This window comes from Ovis canadensis, chromosome 12 (genome assembly GCF_042477335.2).
Source record: "Ovis canadensis isolate MfBH-ARS-UI-01 breed Bighorn chromosome 12, ARS-UI_OviCan_v2, whole genome shotgun sequence".
NCBI lineage: Eukaryota > Metazoa > Chordata > Mammalia > Artiodactyla > Bovidae > Ovis > Ovis canadensis.
The window spans coordinates 29743586-29760469 of NC_091256.1; the positions used below are offsets into that span (position 1 = coordinate 29743586).

Consider the following 16884-nt stretch of genomic DNA (forward strand, 5'->3'; position numbering starts at 1 on the left):
ACAAGCCAGCTCCCATCCATTGGAAAGCCTCCTGGCTTTGGAGTTTCTAGGGTCAAAAACACATTGAGTGTACAGGCCCCTTCCACCTATTTCCACTCAATAATTCTGTGCCCCAGTGAGAGTGTGGCAGAGAGTCATAGATAAGATCATGTCCTAGGTTCTATCTGAAGGTATTTTAAAGATGATCTAGCTCAGTGTTTTTCAAATTTGGGCATGCATTCCAGCATCCCAAGGTGGGGGTGCACTGGACACCATCATATATCTTCTTTCATTTAGCCCAGTTAATTCATAATCATGACTATCATAGTGGCTATTTGCCCACTGTTATCACAATGTATTCTCCATTAAGTTTTTTTTTTAATTATTTATTTATTTGTGGTTGCGATGGGTTTTTGTTACTGCATGGGCTTTCTCTAGTAGCAGCAAGGGGGGGCTACTTTTTAGTTGTGGGGCACGATCATCTCGTTGTGGTGGCTTCTCTTGTTGCAGAGCATGGGCTCTAGGCATGTGGGCTCTGTAGTTGTAGCACATGAGGTTTAGCTGCTCCACAGCATGTGGGATCTTTCTGGACGAAGGATTGAACTTGCGTCCCCTCCATTGACAGGCGGATTCTTATCTACTGGACCACCAGGGAAGTCCCTCCATTAACTTTTCATAGAACCTTTAGACTCAGGATGATCTATATATCTTTATAGAGCCACAGTAGGGATCTTCTTGAAGTTCTTAATGGAAAAAATTGGAAATACAGCCCTTCAGTGACTAAGGTACATAAAGGACTTATTTTACTTTTGTAAAAGTATTTATGCAGACAGGTAAATGCTCACAGAATTTTATGCAAGACAGACATAGAGTCTGTCTATGATAACAAAGGAAAAGGAATAAGATATTATTTTTAAAAAATAAAGCAAAAATTTCTTCAGGGCACTATAAGAATTCAAATAAAACTTCAAGTTGCTTTCAAACTGCAGAGCCAGTCAGACAGACATGATTTTTTTTAACCTTAAAGTTATAGATAAACCTTTATTCCAAGATAAAAAAACAGAAAGGAGAATTGTACTTATTCTTTTTTAAAATAGGATTTTTCAATATCAATGGAACATAAAGGGATAATATTTCCCATCCCTCTCCTCTGGTAAAGTAGAAGTGTGATTAATTTTGTGTGTGTGTGTGTCTGTCTCTTGCCCCAGGATGTTCTAAAGATTGCACTTAATTGTGTTTTGGGGCTTGTGTATTTCTATACTAACCACATGAGAGTATGCAAATGTGGGAGGCTGGCAGCCCTTTGCTGGAGGCTTGCTGAGTCCACAGTAAGCACACTTCAAAGTTCCCTCCATCTTCTCCCTGGCTCAGAAGTTAGTCCCTTTCTAAAGAGTTTTTCTAAGCAGGAAGTTCATTGTCAAGATGGTGAATACGGAAAGTGAGAAAAATCCCACAAATTATAAAATGGAAAAGTATCCTTCTCTTTGGCTTATGTAATTTTACAAACACACACACACACACACACAGCAGGGTAAATAAACTATCAATTCTAAGAAGGTAAAGGTAGGTTTTTCATAAAAGGATTTGAGAGCTGTTCAAGATAGATACAAATGCTTTGGTTTTATTCTCATAACATACTTGGGAGAAAGCACAGGTTCAACTAAATGGCCCTGGTCTGTGTTTCCAAAACTACTTATTATGAATTTAAATACTTCATTGAATTTGTCTACCTTACTACTCTGAACGAGTTGATTTTTCCAGGGGAAAAAGAGTAGCACATTTGGAAGACATACACAGGAGTAAAACATTCTGTACAGCTATTCTAAAGATTCATATGAACTGGATGTAACATAAATCGTGTAGCTTTTAATATGAAGGTAAAGACAGTGTGTTTATACAGTAGAATACTCTTGTAAAGAATGTAATTTCCCACAATCCTATATCTTCATTGTGACTTTTACATCATAAAAGGCAGCTAAACTCATCTTTGCTCCTACCCTCTGAATAGGGTAATATACCATTTGAGCCTTTGGTTTATTTCAATCCTAATCTATGGCTTACTTTTTAAAAAATTTTGAATCCTGTGCATTCTTTCCATTTTTAAGTATGTCATAGCCACTTGCACCTTGAAGTTTCAACTTACATCTTGCAAATAATTCAAAGTGGATTCAGAGAAGATGAAAAATGGAAAATACAAGATGATATTTGCACACTGCAAGAAAACTTTTACATTTGGTGGGATTATTAGCATAGCATTTGACACTGTACTGAATTGATTTGAGAAGACTTAGCAATATTTTATAGTTCTCATTGCTGTGCTGTGCTTAGTAATGTCCAACTCTTTGCGACCCCATGGACTATAGCCTCTTCTGTCCATGGGGATTTTCCAGGCAAGAATACTGGAGTGGGTTGCCATATACTCCTCAGGGGATCTTCCCAACACAGGGATCGAACCCAGGTCTCCCGCATTACAGGCAGATTCTTTACCATCTGAGCCAACAGGGAAGCCTAAACATACTGGAGTAGGTAGCCTATCCCTTCTCCAGGGGATCTTCCCAACCCAGGAATCGAACCCTGTCTCCTACATTGCAGGCAGATTCTTTACCAGCTGAGCTACCAAGCCCTCTCATTGCTACAGCTACAGAAAACTGTACGATAAAATGAAGTTTGAATGTGCAACACTTTTTTTTAAAACCTATCTCTGCTTTTTGAGCTTCTAATTGTTCTTAATTCCCCTAGGCAACCTGTCATAAAAATGATATCACTCGCCCTATGGTTGGTCCACCATGCTACCTACAACCCACTTCTCTTAGGTGGTTTTTGAGTGAGATGACCAAAAAAAAAAAAAAAAAAGAAAGAAAGAAAGAAAAGAAAGAAAAGAAAATTCAGTTCTTTCCCTTAGAAACTGAAGGAGAAAAGTAAGTTCACTGAACAATTCATACCACAAGTCTCAGACTCACTTCCTAATCAACTGAAGGTCTATAATCAATGATATATTTTTCCTTTCTTTTGTTTACAGGCAAAGCTATTGTGACATTAACCTAAGAGAAGGATATGCTAGCACTGTCCAAAAACTTTTAAGAGAGCAAGCTGCTTCTAGGGCAGGTCATCATTTTGCTTCCTGTAAATCATTTCCTTTCCTTCTGGTGTACAGTATTAATAGATACTCTTTTGATCTACCTACTCTCAACTGACTTGCAATGTTAATAAAAAAAATTTTCATTTACTCTGTAACATACCAAGATGGGGACTACCCAGGTGGCACAGTGTATCCCTGGGTCAGCAAGATCCCCTGGAGTAGTAAATAGCAACCCACTCTGATATTCTTGCCTGGGAAATCCCATGAACAGAGGAGCCTGGTGGGCTATAGTCTATAGGGTTGAAAAAAGATGGACATGACTGAACACACACACACACACACACATCCCAAGATGGATAGTATAGTCCAAAGGCTAAGTTTTGTGGTCACCTCTAGACTTTGTTGTATCTTCCCAACCTAACAACCCCTCTCTATTTTATGAGAAATAAAAGAGTGTCTGTATTAAACTGCTAAGTTTTGAGGTGGCTTGAGTACGCAGTAATACATAACTAAAAGAAGAGCTCGATCTTTTAAAATTTAAAAGAGGTCTTCCTTAGTAGCTCAGTGGTAAAGCATCTGCCTACCAATACAGGAGACATGGGTTCAATCCCTGATCTGGGAAGATCCCACCTGCCACAGAGCAGCTAAGCCCATGGACGGCACTACTGAGTCTGTGCTCTAGAGCCTGGGAGCCACTGCTATGAGCCCGCATGCCCAGGCTTCAGAAGCCCACGTGACTTAGAGCCCATGCTCCGCAACAAGAGAGGCCACCACAATGAGAAGCCTGAACACCACAATCCAGAGAGTAGCCCCTGCTCACTGCAACCAGAGAAAATCCCACGCAGCAGTAAAAACAGTACAGCTAATAAAGTAACTACATAAATAAGATCGACATCTTTAAAAAATTAAATAAAATCTAAAAGAAATTAACTCAGCAGTTTGATCTGTGAGAAATCAGTGAGCAACGGTATTCTTTGGGTGATAATATTGGGCAAAAATTATGTATTACATTTTAAACAGCAAAATTTCACTTGGTTATTCACAAGTGTATTGTCTGAATAATTATTGTGCTTTCCTATTTAGTGGAAAATGAAATAAACTTTCAATTCCAAGATTTCCCTTTTCAAAAAAGATATAGTTAAGGCAAATTTGGAAAAGGTTTAAAAAAATCACCAAAAGCATTCAAATTCTTCTCTCTTGGCTAGCATTAATGAAGTTACAAAAGCATTTATTTATGAGTAAAAATGTACATATAATGGAAATGAAAAAATAATCCAAAAATTATGTATAATAAGTGGCTCATCATGAATACTGAAGAGAAATCCATCAAGAAAAAAATGTGCTACTTTTCTGCCTGTTGAAATCCCAAGATAACCAATGAGAGTTTGATGTAAAAATCATTTGAAAATTATGATCTAGAGGTCATAGACGGAGTTATTTAAGGTATTTCAAAAGGAAAACCACTTCTCATCCTTCCTGTCTCATCATCCAATTCACATCAAAACTGCCCCAGAGCAGGGCTACTGGCCTGGCCATATTTATGTCACTTATGTCACTCTGAGGGCTAAAGTAGGAAGGGATAGAAAAGAGCAGGGCAAAATCACCCTAGTTTCTCTAGCATGTGTAAAAGACCCTGATCCTCACTTGCCCTCTCTCCAGGGCACTGTCTAGTCTTCAGAGGTAAAAGGTTTTGCACACCCAAATCCAAAGTATTTGTTGGGAGTGGTTCCTCCATGCCACTAAACCAAGCTCTGGACACTAGCTGAGAATCCTGCAATTAACTAATTCTGACACTACTGACCTGGAGAAAGCCTCAGATTCCATAAGACCGCTCATTTCCAGCTACCCTCCCTGCCACCTCTGATGCCATTCACAAGTCTAGGTTGTCACCCATGCTTCTGACCTAATGGAAGTTTCCAATGGCTTGGTACAAACTGGAGGTTCCGATGATCCCCTTCAAGTCAAGATGCCAGTGGCAAGTCAAGGTTGTTACCTGTACTTCAGACTTCTGCTGCTGCTAAGTCGCTTCAGTCATGTCCAACACTGTGCAACCCCATAGACGGCAGCCCACCAGGCTCCTCTGTCCCTGAGATTCTCCATGTAAGAATACTGGAGTGGGTTGCCATTTACTTCCCCAATGCATGAAAATGAAAAGTAAAAGTGAAGTCGCTCAGTCATGTCCAACTCTTTGTGACCCCATGGACTGTAGCCTACCAGGCTCCTCCGCCCATGGGATTCTCCAGGCAAGAGTACTGGAGAGGGCTGCCATTGCCTTCTCCTGTACATCAGACTGACTGGCTATAAATTAGCAGTTCCAGGTGATACCAAGCAAAGCCCCATGGGCTCCTGGGCACAAAGCCTTTCTGTATCCTCCATTTCTTCTGTTATAGGAAACAGCCATCAGTCAGCCTCCATTACCTTCCCTGAGTTTCAGCGGACATATTCAAGCAGTTGTTAATCAGGGAAGGGAGGGAATGTGAGACCAGGGAGAGACAAATAGTCAAGAGCAGTCTTGGGGCAAGGTCCTAGGTCTCCCTCAAGGGATATACACAATAATATCATTGAGCTAATCTGCAGATACTGAAACCCACTCACAGTGAAAGAAGTTAATGATTAATGATGGTATACTGCCCACAAGCATGCAGACCCCAGACCAGTTAGGCCTAAAGTTTGATGATGCTGACTCCTACTTACTTCACCACCAACCTGTCAGAAAAATGTCCATGAGCTGATCACGCCCTCTTTGAACAATTATTTTAAAACTTCTCACCATCTTTTCTGGGGTGGGAGAAGAGGGGGACATACAGTTTTGTTTTGTTTTGTTTTGGAGGCATTGTGACCCTTTTGCCTGTCAAAGCAATAAGCCTGAGCTTTTCTACTTCACCCAAACTCTATCTCTGAGATTTGATCCAGTACTGGTGTTCAGGAAGATGAGCTTTGGCATCACCACTGTCCCCTTTACAGTTTCTGTTAATTTGCTACAGTGGCTCACAGAATTCTGGAAACCCATTTACTCACCAGATTACTGGTTTCTTACAAAGGATACAACTTGGAATAGCCAGACGGAAGAGATAGATGGGGCAAGGTATGTAAGGAGTGGCTAGAGCGTCTATGACGTGCTGAACTCCCCGCTTTCCACAATAGCCACATGTTCACCAACCTGGAACTCTATCCTTTTGGGTTTTTATGGAGGCTTCATTACAGAGACTCGAATGATGAAATCATTGGCCATTTGGAACTGAACTCAACCTCAAGTCCCTCTCCCCTCCTAGGAGGTCAGGGGTGGATGGGATCAGAGTTTCAACCTTCTGATCACCTGTTTGGCTCCTTCAGTAACCTGTCCCCCTCCACCCCCATCCTTGGGTACTTTCCAAAAGTCATTTCATTAACATAATAAAAGATACCTTTTATAGCTCTGCTTAGGAAATTCCAAAGGTTTCTGGAGCTCCTGCCAGAAACAGGGACCAAGATCATGTACACATTTCTTCTTTTAAATCACAATATTGCAAGAGGCCAAAAAAGACTCTCAGTCAGAAGATAAAGAAAATAGTAAGTACCAAATATTTATGAAGACAGACACTGTGCTAAGCATGTGAGATAAACTGTGTTGCTCAGTCCTCTGGCTTCCCTGATAGCTCAGTTGATAAAGAAAAAGAAAGAAAGAAGGTGAAGTTGCTCAGTCATGTCCAACTCTTCGCAACCCCATGGACAACAGCCTACCAGGCCCCTCCGTCCATGGAATTTTCTGGGCAACAGTACTAGAGTGGGTTGCCATTTCCTTCTCCAGGGCATCTTCCCAATGCAGGGATGGAACCCGGGTCTCCCGCATTGCAGGCAGATGCTTTACTGTCTCAGCCACCAGCACAGTTAGTGAAGAATCTGCCTGCAATGCAGGAGGCCCAGGTTAGTTTTCTGGGTCAAGAAGATCAACTAGAGAAGGGATAGGCTGCTCACTCCAGTATTCTTGGACTTCCCTTGTGGCTCAGCTGGTAAAGAATCCGCCTGCAATGTGGAAGACCTGGGTTTGATCCCTGGGTTGGGAAGATTCCCTGGAGAAGGGAAAGACTACCCAATCAAGTGGTTATCATCATTCTGCCAGTTTAACAGATGAACAAACCGAAGTTCAGAGAGGTCTGTGGATTCACTTCTAGACATTCAGTCTATGAATAAAAAAAAGGGAATCAAATTGAAGTTGGTAGGATTCCAAAGTCTATGCTTTTACAATGTGCTTGAGTGTTAATTCCAAGTAGATTTCAATCCTTTTCTCTCAAGGATGTTTTAGATTATGCAGGGGTCAAGATGAGGAGGGAAAAACTAAAATAAACTCTAAAAAACCACTCACAACCAATTTGCATTTTTTAGCATTTGCTTTTCTAATATCACATCTTTGGAAAAGGAATACATTCCTCCAGCCTAGTATTTTTATGAAGTTTGTAGATTATAATTTTCATCAATTTTAATGACAGATTATTTACTGTCAGAGAAAGCGGGATTAAGTTCACAAACTAAGGTTGCTCCAAATTCCTTTCACTGTTACAATAAAGCAGTTCAGAAAAAGATAAATAGAATAAAATTGTTTCTTTTGGAAAAAATATAAAACTTCCATAAAAAAATCTGTTTCCAGCCCGTCAGTATGGAATTTGTCACTAATCATTTTAAACTATGCCCTTTTATGCTTCTTCTGTCTCTTTTAGCTTTCTGAGTAGTTCTTTGATGTAACAAAGACAGTTTCAGACAAGATTTCAGTTCATCTGGAAAAAAAGGTTTAAGTCTGGAGGCAAAATGCAGTGTATTTAAAATTTATATACTCTATAATGCCTTTGTTCTGAACTTGAAGATCCTGCAAAACTTCTAAGCTTCTTTGCCTTCCTCTAAGCTCATTTGTTCTTCCTTGGCTTATTATCATGCAACTGTGATTTTAACTGGTGGTTCCATCGTTTAACTACATGCAGAGTCATGGCTGACCCTTCCTGATCAATTGCCAATCCATACAGGTTTGACTGATAAAAGAGCCAATTAGATTTAAGCAAATTAAGGGACATCACCAATGTCAACCACTTATTAAACTGAATGCTGAATTCCATGCATACAAAACACTAATGCACTGAGCCCCATTAAGAGTTGAAATCCTAACCCCATTAGTAACTCCAGACCTTGAAGGGGTAAAGGTCAGAAGAAAGTTTCATATTTATGGATTAACATTTGGAGTCTGTTTTTATTTTTTTTTAATTCTTTTCCTAGAACTCTTGAACCTACATTGTAATGCTATTCAAGAGCTTGGATTAAAGATATTTCTCATTTCTAGGAGTATCTTAGTGACAAATATGAGCATTATGTTATTACAAACAGTTTAAAAATATAGTAATTGTAGAAATACAAAAGTCTGAGTACACACAAGTAGGTAAGGGTATGCTACATAGTTGAAGAAAAAGGCAAAACACCAAACTCTTCAGTTGAAGATAATATTTGAAGTGAATTTTTAAACAAAAAGTGTATGCTGTTTGGGATTTGCCACTGTCCATCTATGTGCTGAGTTATTAGTCTCATGATCTCATTTGTGTTAATTTCCATCTTCAAAATGACTTGTGTTTGTCATATTGTTTAATCGTATTTTTATTTTCTGTGGTCAAATTGAGAGTTTTTTGTTTTTTAAATAAGACTAATTTTATTAAATGGCACAATTAATGAAACAAGGAAGATCTGATAGGACTAACAAGGGCTCAAAGTTAGATACTGTTGGACATTTTCCCCCAGACCTGTTGAGGTATAATCGGCAGACATAAAACTGCACATTAATCATATTTCTTATCAGACAAAATAGAAAGATGTTTCATAACCAATACCTAAGAGATGACGTACCAGGGTAAATTCTTTATGCTCTGGTCCCTTACCTCTCCCAAGTTCCTATGTAAACCAGTGTCTGTTACTGTCTGTTTACCTAAGTAAACAATAGGGAAGGACCCGGAGTCATGAGTTAGTACAATTTGAGACGATTTCTCACTTCTAATACTCCTGCTCTCCTTACAGTTTGGGCCCCCAATTGCATCTGCCTGGCCGCAGCATCTCTGCACTGGACAAGCATACACAGAGGAGGTCACCTTTTCCACAGCTGGCTACAATAAAGGATTGCCCAGGTAGAAGAGGAAGTCTGGGCGGGCCTGAGCAATGATAAGCTTACAACTTAAAACTGGTAATTAAGCTATCCTGACTGACTTATTTATTTATTCATTCACCCACCAATTATTCATTATGCACCTACCAAGTGTCAGGTTTGGTCTAAGCATTAAAGATAAAAATGTGAGTAAGAAACAGTCCCTGCTGTGTAGGCTGTTATCACCAGCGATTGTGACAGATGAGACAAGCAGTTTCAGTATTATGCGATTGAACTCGAGGACACAGAAGGGCCCTATCTCAGCCTCGATTGGTAAAAGATGACTTCCTGATGGACTGACTTCCGGGTTGAAACCCTAAAAATGAGTAGGACTTAGCCAAATCGAGGCGGTAAAGGAGGTTTTCAGAGCCACATTTGATAAAGAAAAAAAAAAATAGCATTTCTGCTTTGCCCAAACTTTCTATTCTTGTTTTTCAACTACGCTGGGAAGAAAACAGCTAAGGGTGCTATGGCCACAGATCTTACATAATTCAGCATTGAAAGATAGTAGGAATTCAACATCACCATAAAAGAGATTAATGTGAAAATCAAGGGAATGGCAATAATGAAAATAATCCAAATATAATGGAAAAGTAAATAGCATATAGAATCTTCTGTGCCTATAAGTTGGTTCGTTTCTATATATCGGTTCATTTATTATTCATTTCGGTATGAAACACAGTTCACTGGACAAAGGCATGGAAGATTTCTTTAATAACTCTCAGTACTAATTTAATTCTACTTAAACACACATATTCTAGTGAATGCCACATGCTTTTCAGCATGATTTTTATGTGTAAATCAGGATAATATGTTTTCAGATCATTAAGTAAAAGGAAGCATGAACTAAAACCTATTTAATCAATGAGGTATCACCTTTAAACTGCCACAAGTTCATAAAAAAGATAATTTCAAAGCTATAAGTTTCCTAATTGTAATCAACAACAATCTAATGATAAAGAGAAGTATGTGCTAATGGCTCTAATAAACTTGAGGAAATCACTGTCTGTCTCTGAAGACACTTTGCTTCCTCTTTTGGTGAAGGGCCACCTCCCCAATTCTGGATTTCCGAGTACATGAAGTGAATGATTGTATGCTGGCTTCCAGAGCATTACGATAATGACATGGATATGCATCCACTGAGTGGAAATGAAGATAAGATTCAGCAGTTGACTTCAGTCCAACTGTACCACCATAAAGCAATATTTAATTTCCTTCTGTTTGTATAATATTAAGTCTTCTACTAACCCATTGACAGATACAGTCACACAGTGTATATATTGAGTTAACAATGGCAGCTTGCTGTTTAACTGAATCACACATATATTATAAACCATTAGATTATACATTCCTAAACATATGAACAATGAATTAAATTTACCCCTGGGCTTCGCAGGTGGCGCTAGTGGTAAAGAACCCTCCTGCCAATGCAGGAGACATAAAAGACGCAAGTTTGATCCCTGGGATGGGAAGATCCCCTGGAGGAGTGCATGGCAACCCACTCCAGGATTCTTGCCTGGAGAATCCCATGGACAGAGAAGCCCAGTGGCTCACACACCGAAGGGTCTCAAAGACTTGGGCACAACTGAAGCAACTTGGCACACATGCACTTTTATGAATGCAATGTAAATTTCTGTAAATTACAAGCTATTTAAATAAGTGTAAAAGCCAGAAAATGAATATGCAACTCAAATATTTCACATATTCTGTTAAGATGTTACTATACCACTGAAAAATCTCCATTAAAGCACTAATCGCTTTTTAATATCTATAAATATGAATAAAAGGTATTATATACTAGGGTATAGAGTCATCACAATTTTTAAATCCCTTCTAACACATTGGGTTAGAGGAAAAAATGAAGATAGGAATACCCAAGGTTTGTTTTGTTTTGATCTCAGTTCTTAAACAGGCACCTACCTAAATTCAATTCTCTCTTCATAAAATTATCTGTTCATAAAATATGCAACTGAGTTGATCTGCCCCAAAGGTCTCTTTCCAGCATTCTTTTCTTAAACAATGTGGCTTCTGCTATTCAGAGTTTCAAGTGTTTTGGTAAATATCTACTCATTAATTCTTATAAAGTCATAAAAGGCACATAATAGTAATTTTTAAGACATAGAAGGTAATGAATTTTTCCTTGGCAGAAAAGTTCCATACAAACTGTAGATTAACTCTTCCTTTCCCTTGATGAGACCTTGGCTGCTCTTACACTCTTCACAACTGCAGAGGGATCTATCCAGACTTGCAGGTCATTCTTAAGGAGATAAGGACATCATCCTTTAGTACAGGACACACTGGTTCCTGAAGCTGGGCTATGAGAAGACACTGGGTGGCTTGGGTCCTTTTCCTTTGGTATTAAAAAAATACATGTTTCTAAACACTCAACCAAGAATCATGCTTATTTCTGAAGTGTACTTTCTGTTCAAGAAATGTACATAACAATCTAAGGCAGAGTTTTATTCTTAGTAATTAGTTCCTATAAACAATTAAAACAAGGGTAGAGTTGAATCTAGATCATAATAGTTCTGAATAAGTGAAGTCAATCTTTATCAGAGAAATAGTTAGAAATGGCCAGACTGAGTCACATTTCTCCTGTGAAAATGATACTGAACTCTAACCATTAGGACATGGAATTTAAGGCTGCTTTTCCAGTGGTGCGAATAGAGTTTTCCTATTTTATTGCCCTCCTCTGTTTTTTTTCTTTTTTGGTCAAATGAAAGGTTTATATATACATCTAAACTTGTTTTCCAAAAAAAACAGGAATGAAAACCACTTGTATGAGAAAAACACAGTACAAATTTAAAATATAATTTTTGAATCTAATTGAAGTCTCAGACAAAAAAGAATTTCCCTATCACTATGCATAAAGCAAGAGACACATATGTGAGTACATACACACACATACAGACACATGTGTGTATGCAGACACACAGTGCTAGATGAAAGTGATCTCAATAAAATAATACTAATATAAGGGTCTCAATAAAAGTAAGAACAAGAATCACCAGAAATACAACTGAGACTCTAAGTTCTGGAAAAATTAATTCTAACAATAAACAGGCATTCAATGGAGACAGTTGTAGAGCATTTGTATACATTCAGATACCAACGTTGCTCACAGGCTTACTTACCCCCTGGAGGCAGTGAAATCATTACAGGATCAGTCACCAAGCTGCCTTGGCTATTGGAAGCATTCACTTGTACTGTGTAGTTCGTAAAAGGAACCAATCCGTTGATGAGCACCCAAAGGCTGGTCTCTTCACCACTGTGCATGATTCGTGTGCCATTCAGAAGAGTGTAGTTATCACCTACTGATTATAAAAAGAAAAGTATTTAAATTAGTGTATAATTAAGGATTCTTTCCTTCTATTATTTGAGTATTTTCTTGGGTTCTAAATATAGAGTGTTAAGTAGAGCTCTCTGTATCAGTACCCAGAGGGGCATTTCATGTGCTGCTATCAACATACATAAATTTATTATTTTCTGAACAAAGTGTTACCTGAATTAATATGTTTATTAACTTCCAATTTATCCAGTGTAGAGATTTGAATAACTTGACTGACATTTTTAAGACCGTATAAAGCCTAATCACAAATATCATGGTTATAAGTATAAATACTGTACAGATATATAAATTGATCAGTTAATGGATTATTTACAATTGTTTCAGGTGTTTTCTTTTAAGTTCTTGAATTTTCTTTAATGTACAGACTGGAAGGAAATCACACTCTGTTTCCCTAAATGGAATGGTTCTGGATATAAATAGTATACTCATATATGTGTTATATGTCTCATTTAGTACCAGTACCAATTGGTTTATTTTCTGTTCATTTTGCATGTAAGGTTAGTTGACTACTTTCTATCTAATACCTCTTCAAAACAAAATTGGTGACAATATTCTGAAAAGTAACTAGGGATAGGAAGTAATATGTGTCCACTTTGATCAGAATATCTTTTCTTTTTTTTTTTTTTTTTACCTCTATGGGAAAATGCAGAGGCTGCCTCTCTGTATATAAGAATCACCATGAAAGTACATCACTGGGTCCCACCGCTACCCTCCTTCCAAAACTTCAGGGAAACCAAATCTCTAGATTGCTAAGTTGCTTCAGTTGTGTCCAACTCTGTGCGACCCCATAGATGGCAACCCACCAGGCTTCCCCATCCTTGGAATTCTCCAGGCAAGAAGAACACTGGAGTGGGCTGCCATTTCCTGCTCCAATGCATGAAAGTGGAAAGTGAAAGTGAAGTCGCTCAGTCCTGTCCGACTCTTTGAGACCCCATGGGCTGCAGCCTACCAGGCTCCTCCATCCATGGGATTTTCCAGGCAAGAGTACTGGAGTGGGGTGCCATGGCCTTCTCCAAATCTCAAGATTAGAATACAGGAAAATACTTTTGTCTGATAACAGGGTTTTATCTCTATCTTCTCTGCAACAGGGTTACATTCAAGGTTAAGAAGAGTTAGAAATTAGACTTAAAAAATAAGGCGACAACTGAACAGCATATTATAACATTTATTTCACTTGCTATGTTAGATGCTTTCATGAAAAGTTTCCATGAGGAAATTTTTTTAAGATATCACCTAATTTAATAAACTTTAGTTATATTTACTCTTAAAAGATTGAAAAAAAAATAGTTAGAAATAGTAAAATTTACTTCAAATAGCCACCCTCCTTTGCCAGAACACTTTTTACCTTTAATTTTGCCCATATACATTCTACAAATATAAGCAAACAAATAAAAGAACACTGATGCTGGCTTCAAGGTGAAAGCATATTTGCAAGCTCTCTGGATACTGATATAATCTTTACTGTTTAAATGTTTTAAAAAGTAAAGATGGTGACATATGAAAAGTGATCTTGTATTGTACAGCAGACAAAAGTTAACAGTTGCAATATTTACAAAAATATTATATTTTTACATAGTTTAGTATAATGCAAGAGAAGGAAATGGCATCCTGCTCCAGTATTCTTGTCTCGAGAATCCCATGGACAGAGTCTGGTGGGCTACAGTCCATGGGGTCACGAAGAGTCAGACATAACTGAGCAACTTCCCTCACTCTCAGTATAGTGCAATGGAAAGTACATAAATTTGGTGATTAGAGAGTTTCTGCATTTGAACTTGTCCTTTTCATTCTTGATTAGTGTGCTCTTTGTAAGTTACTTAATTTTATTTATTTTTTTACCACCACACTGGGTAGCTATGGGATCTTAGTTTCACAACTAAGGACTGAACTCGGGTCCACAACAGCAAAAAGCACTGAGTCTTAATATCTGGACTGCCGGGGAATTACCTGTAAGTTACTTAATATTTCCGAACCTCATTTTTGTTCTGTGAACTGGGAATAATAACGTTCCTTTGTTTGCCATATTATCATGACCATTAAATGAGATGCTCAGCAGCAGCAGCTAGAAATGTTACTGTTTCTGTTGCAATAATTTCTATTCATTTTTAGTAAAACAAGATAGAGACATTGTCACAGTTTAAGAATGGTTTTAAGTTCCCAAAATGGAAACAGACAACAGATCTATGTACCTGAAGAAGTTATGAAACCTACAAAGTAGCTGTTAATAATCTACTAATGCATTACAGCAGAAAGGATACATCTGTTGTTATATCCATGCAACAGATACATTTCTGAAAAATATTTAGAACTATCAAGTGATTGAGAATTACTAACCCTGTATTTTACTTTCTCTAGAACCTACCTACTACATTCTCCCCACCTCCACCCAATCATGTATTATTATTCAAAAATCTAAGGTTTTTCAATTAATAAAACAATGCTAATCTCATTTACTTCCACTGTGCCATTGTTTTATCAGGTTGCTTTTCAAACTCTAAAATTAATGAGATCAAATGATGAAAAGAACTCACATCTAGTTACGAGCCTTCTTATGAAATATGCGTAAGGAGGATCAAGACTTTAAAAATATGCCAAATTTTAAAAAGATACTTATAATAACTTTGGGATGGAGAACATAGATGAAAATTTTATTGCTGTGAAGTCTACAGGTAGGTTAAGTGTTTTCCATGAGCATAAGAAATCCCTAGTTCATGCAAGAATTTATTACCCTGAACTTGAAATTGGCATATCCAAAGGAGTAGTCTGTTCCAAAGAAAATAAATGGTACTTATGGGCTAAAACAAGGGGCTAATAATTTCTAGTCCTTTTTGGTAAAACATGATAAAGACATAGTCCCAGTTTAAGGATGAGTTTAAGTTCCCAAAATGGGAATAGACAACACAGCTAGATAGGTGAACAAGTTATGAAACTTACGAAGTAGCTGTTGATAAGCTCCTAATGCACTGAAAAGACATTTCCAAATTAGGCTTCACTAGCTTTCATAGAATTTTGACAACTGGTCAACTTGATTATGGAGCTCCAACTGCATGCAGGGAGTAGACCTGAGTAGGTGCTGATAACTGTTTGCCTCAAATGAGTAAGAGACAGTTCTTGCACTCAAGAAACTTGTTTTAGATTAACATGAATCCCTTCTAATCATGATCTAAGAAAAATTTCATTGTTCACATCTAAAGATCTTCTCAAGTTCCCATAATGTCCTGTTCCTTAAAAACATATTCAGTTATAGCTGAAACAATTGCTGCTAACGTCACATGCCCAGATCTAAAATTTCAAAAAGGTCAGCTTATCCTAGGAAACCCAGGAAAATGCTCTATTTCCTTGAAAGTGGTATAAGATGTCAAATTGCAAGACAACAATGAAAATTATAAAAATTAGCCAAGGGAATACAGTTTTACATATTTCAAGCCTGGTGTAACTGTAAGCTCAATGAGTTAACATCTATGATGATAATACTGGTAAGGGTTATTTTTTTCCCCCTTGTATTTTGTTTGTTTGCCTTTGAAGCAAATTTCTAGTTGTAAAATGAAAAATATTGCCAGCTTTGAAAATGGCATGGCAGGGGGAAATATATTAAGTACCACTTTATTCTAAGTTTCCCGGATAACATTAATACATGGTAATTATACAATTAGTTGTAACATTAAGTCCCAGTTATAGAACAATGATTACTCAGTAATTATAAGAAGTATATAATTACTCAATAATTATGAGAAGTATGCAATTACATAACCATTTCGTTCAGCTCAAAAAAGAACTTGTACATCTCCAGGAATCATGCAGCTGAGTGAATTGAATGTTCTTTCACCTCCACTAACATAAAGCTCAATTCAGAGACCTGGAGCAAACAATGGAATTTCAACCCTCACTGAAGCTCAAAAATCTCCAGATTCAAAACCAATACAGGACCCAGAGATTTCAGCTTTTCTCCACCTTATTCTCCCTGCTCTCTCTTTCTTCCAATAAACTTTGCCAATTTGGGTTCTTAGCTTTTAAGGGAAAAATCTTAAAAATGTAGGTCCTCTGATCCTTTTAAAGGGGTTGTGCTTTACCACTTTTCACTGCATGAACTTTGTTTTCAGTGGGCTGGAAAATACAGCCCCATTGGTTCAGCCTCAAGAATCAAGCTAGAAAATGCTACAGTGATAAGCTTTTCCTATCACAGGTGACCACTCCTGTCCGGTCGGCCTCAGCGCTGACCTGATTTGTGAGTATAAATGGATGGTGCTGGTCGGGTTAAGATTCAATGTTCTGGAACCACAACTCCCAAGACTCCTCCTCCAGGCACTGTGAGCTTGGAGTCCCCTTCAT

General features: G+C 37.9%; 1 protein-coding gene across 1 annotated transcript in view; it reads right to left on the reverse strand.

Moving 5' to 3' along the window:
* Positions 1–16884, reverse strand: part of USH2A (usherin) — a 939490-nt gene that overhangs the window by 353978 nt on the left and 568628 nt on the right. Inside the window, exon 37 of the mRNA XM_069544562.1 lies at positions 12344–12523. Coding sequence (XP_069400663.1) covers positions 12344–12523 — 180 coding nt within the window. The remainder of the gene's footprint in view (positions 1–12343; positions 12524–16884) is intronic.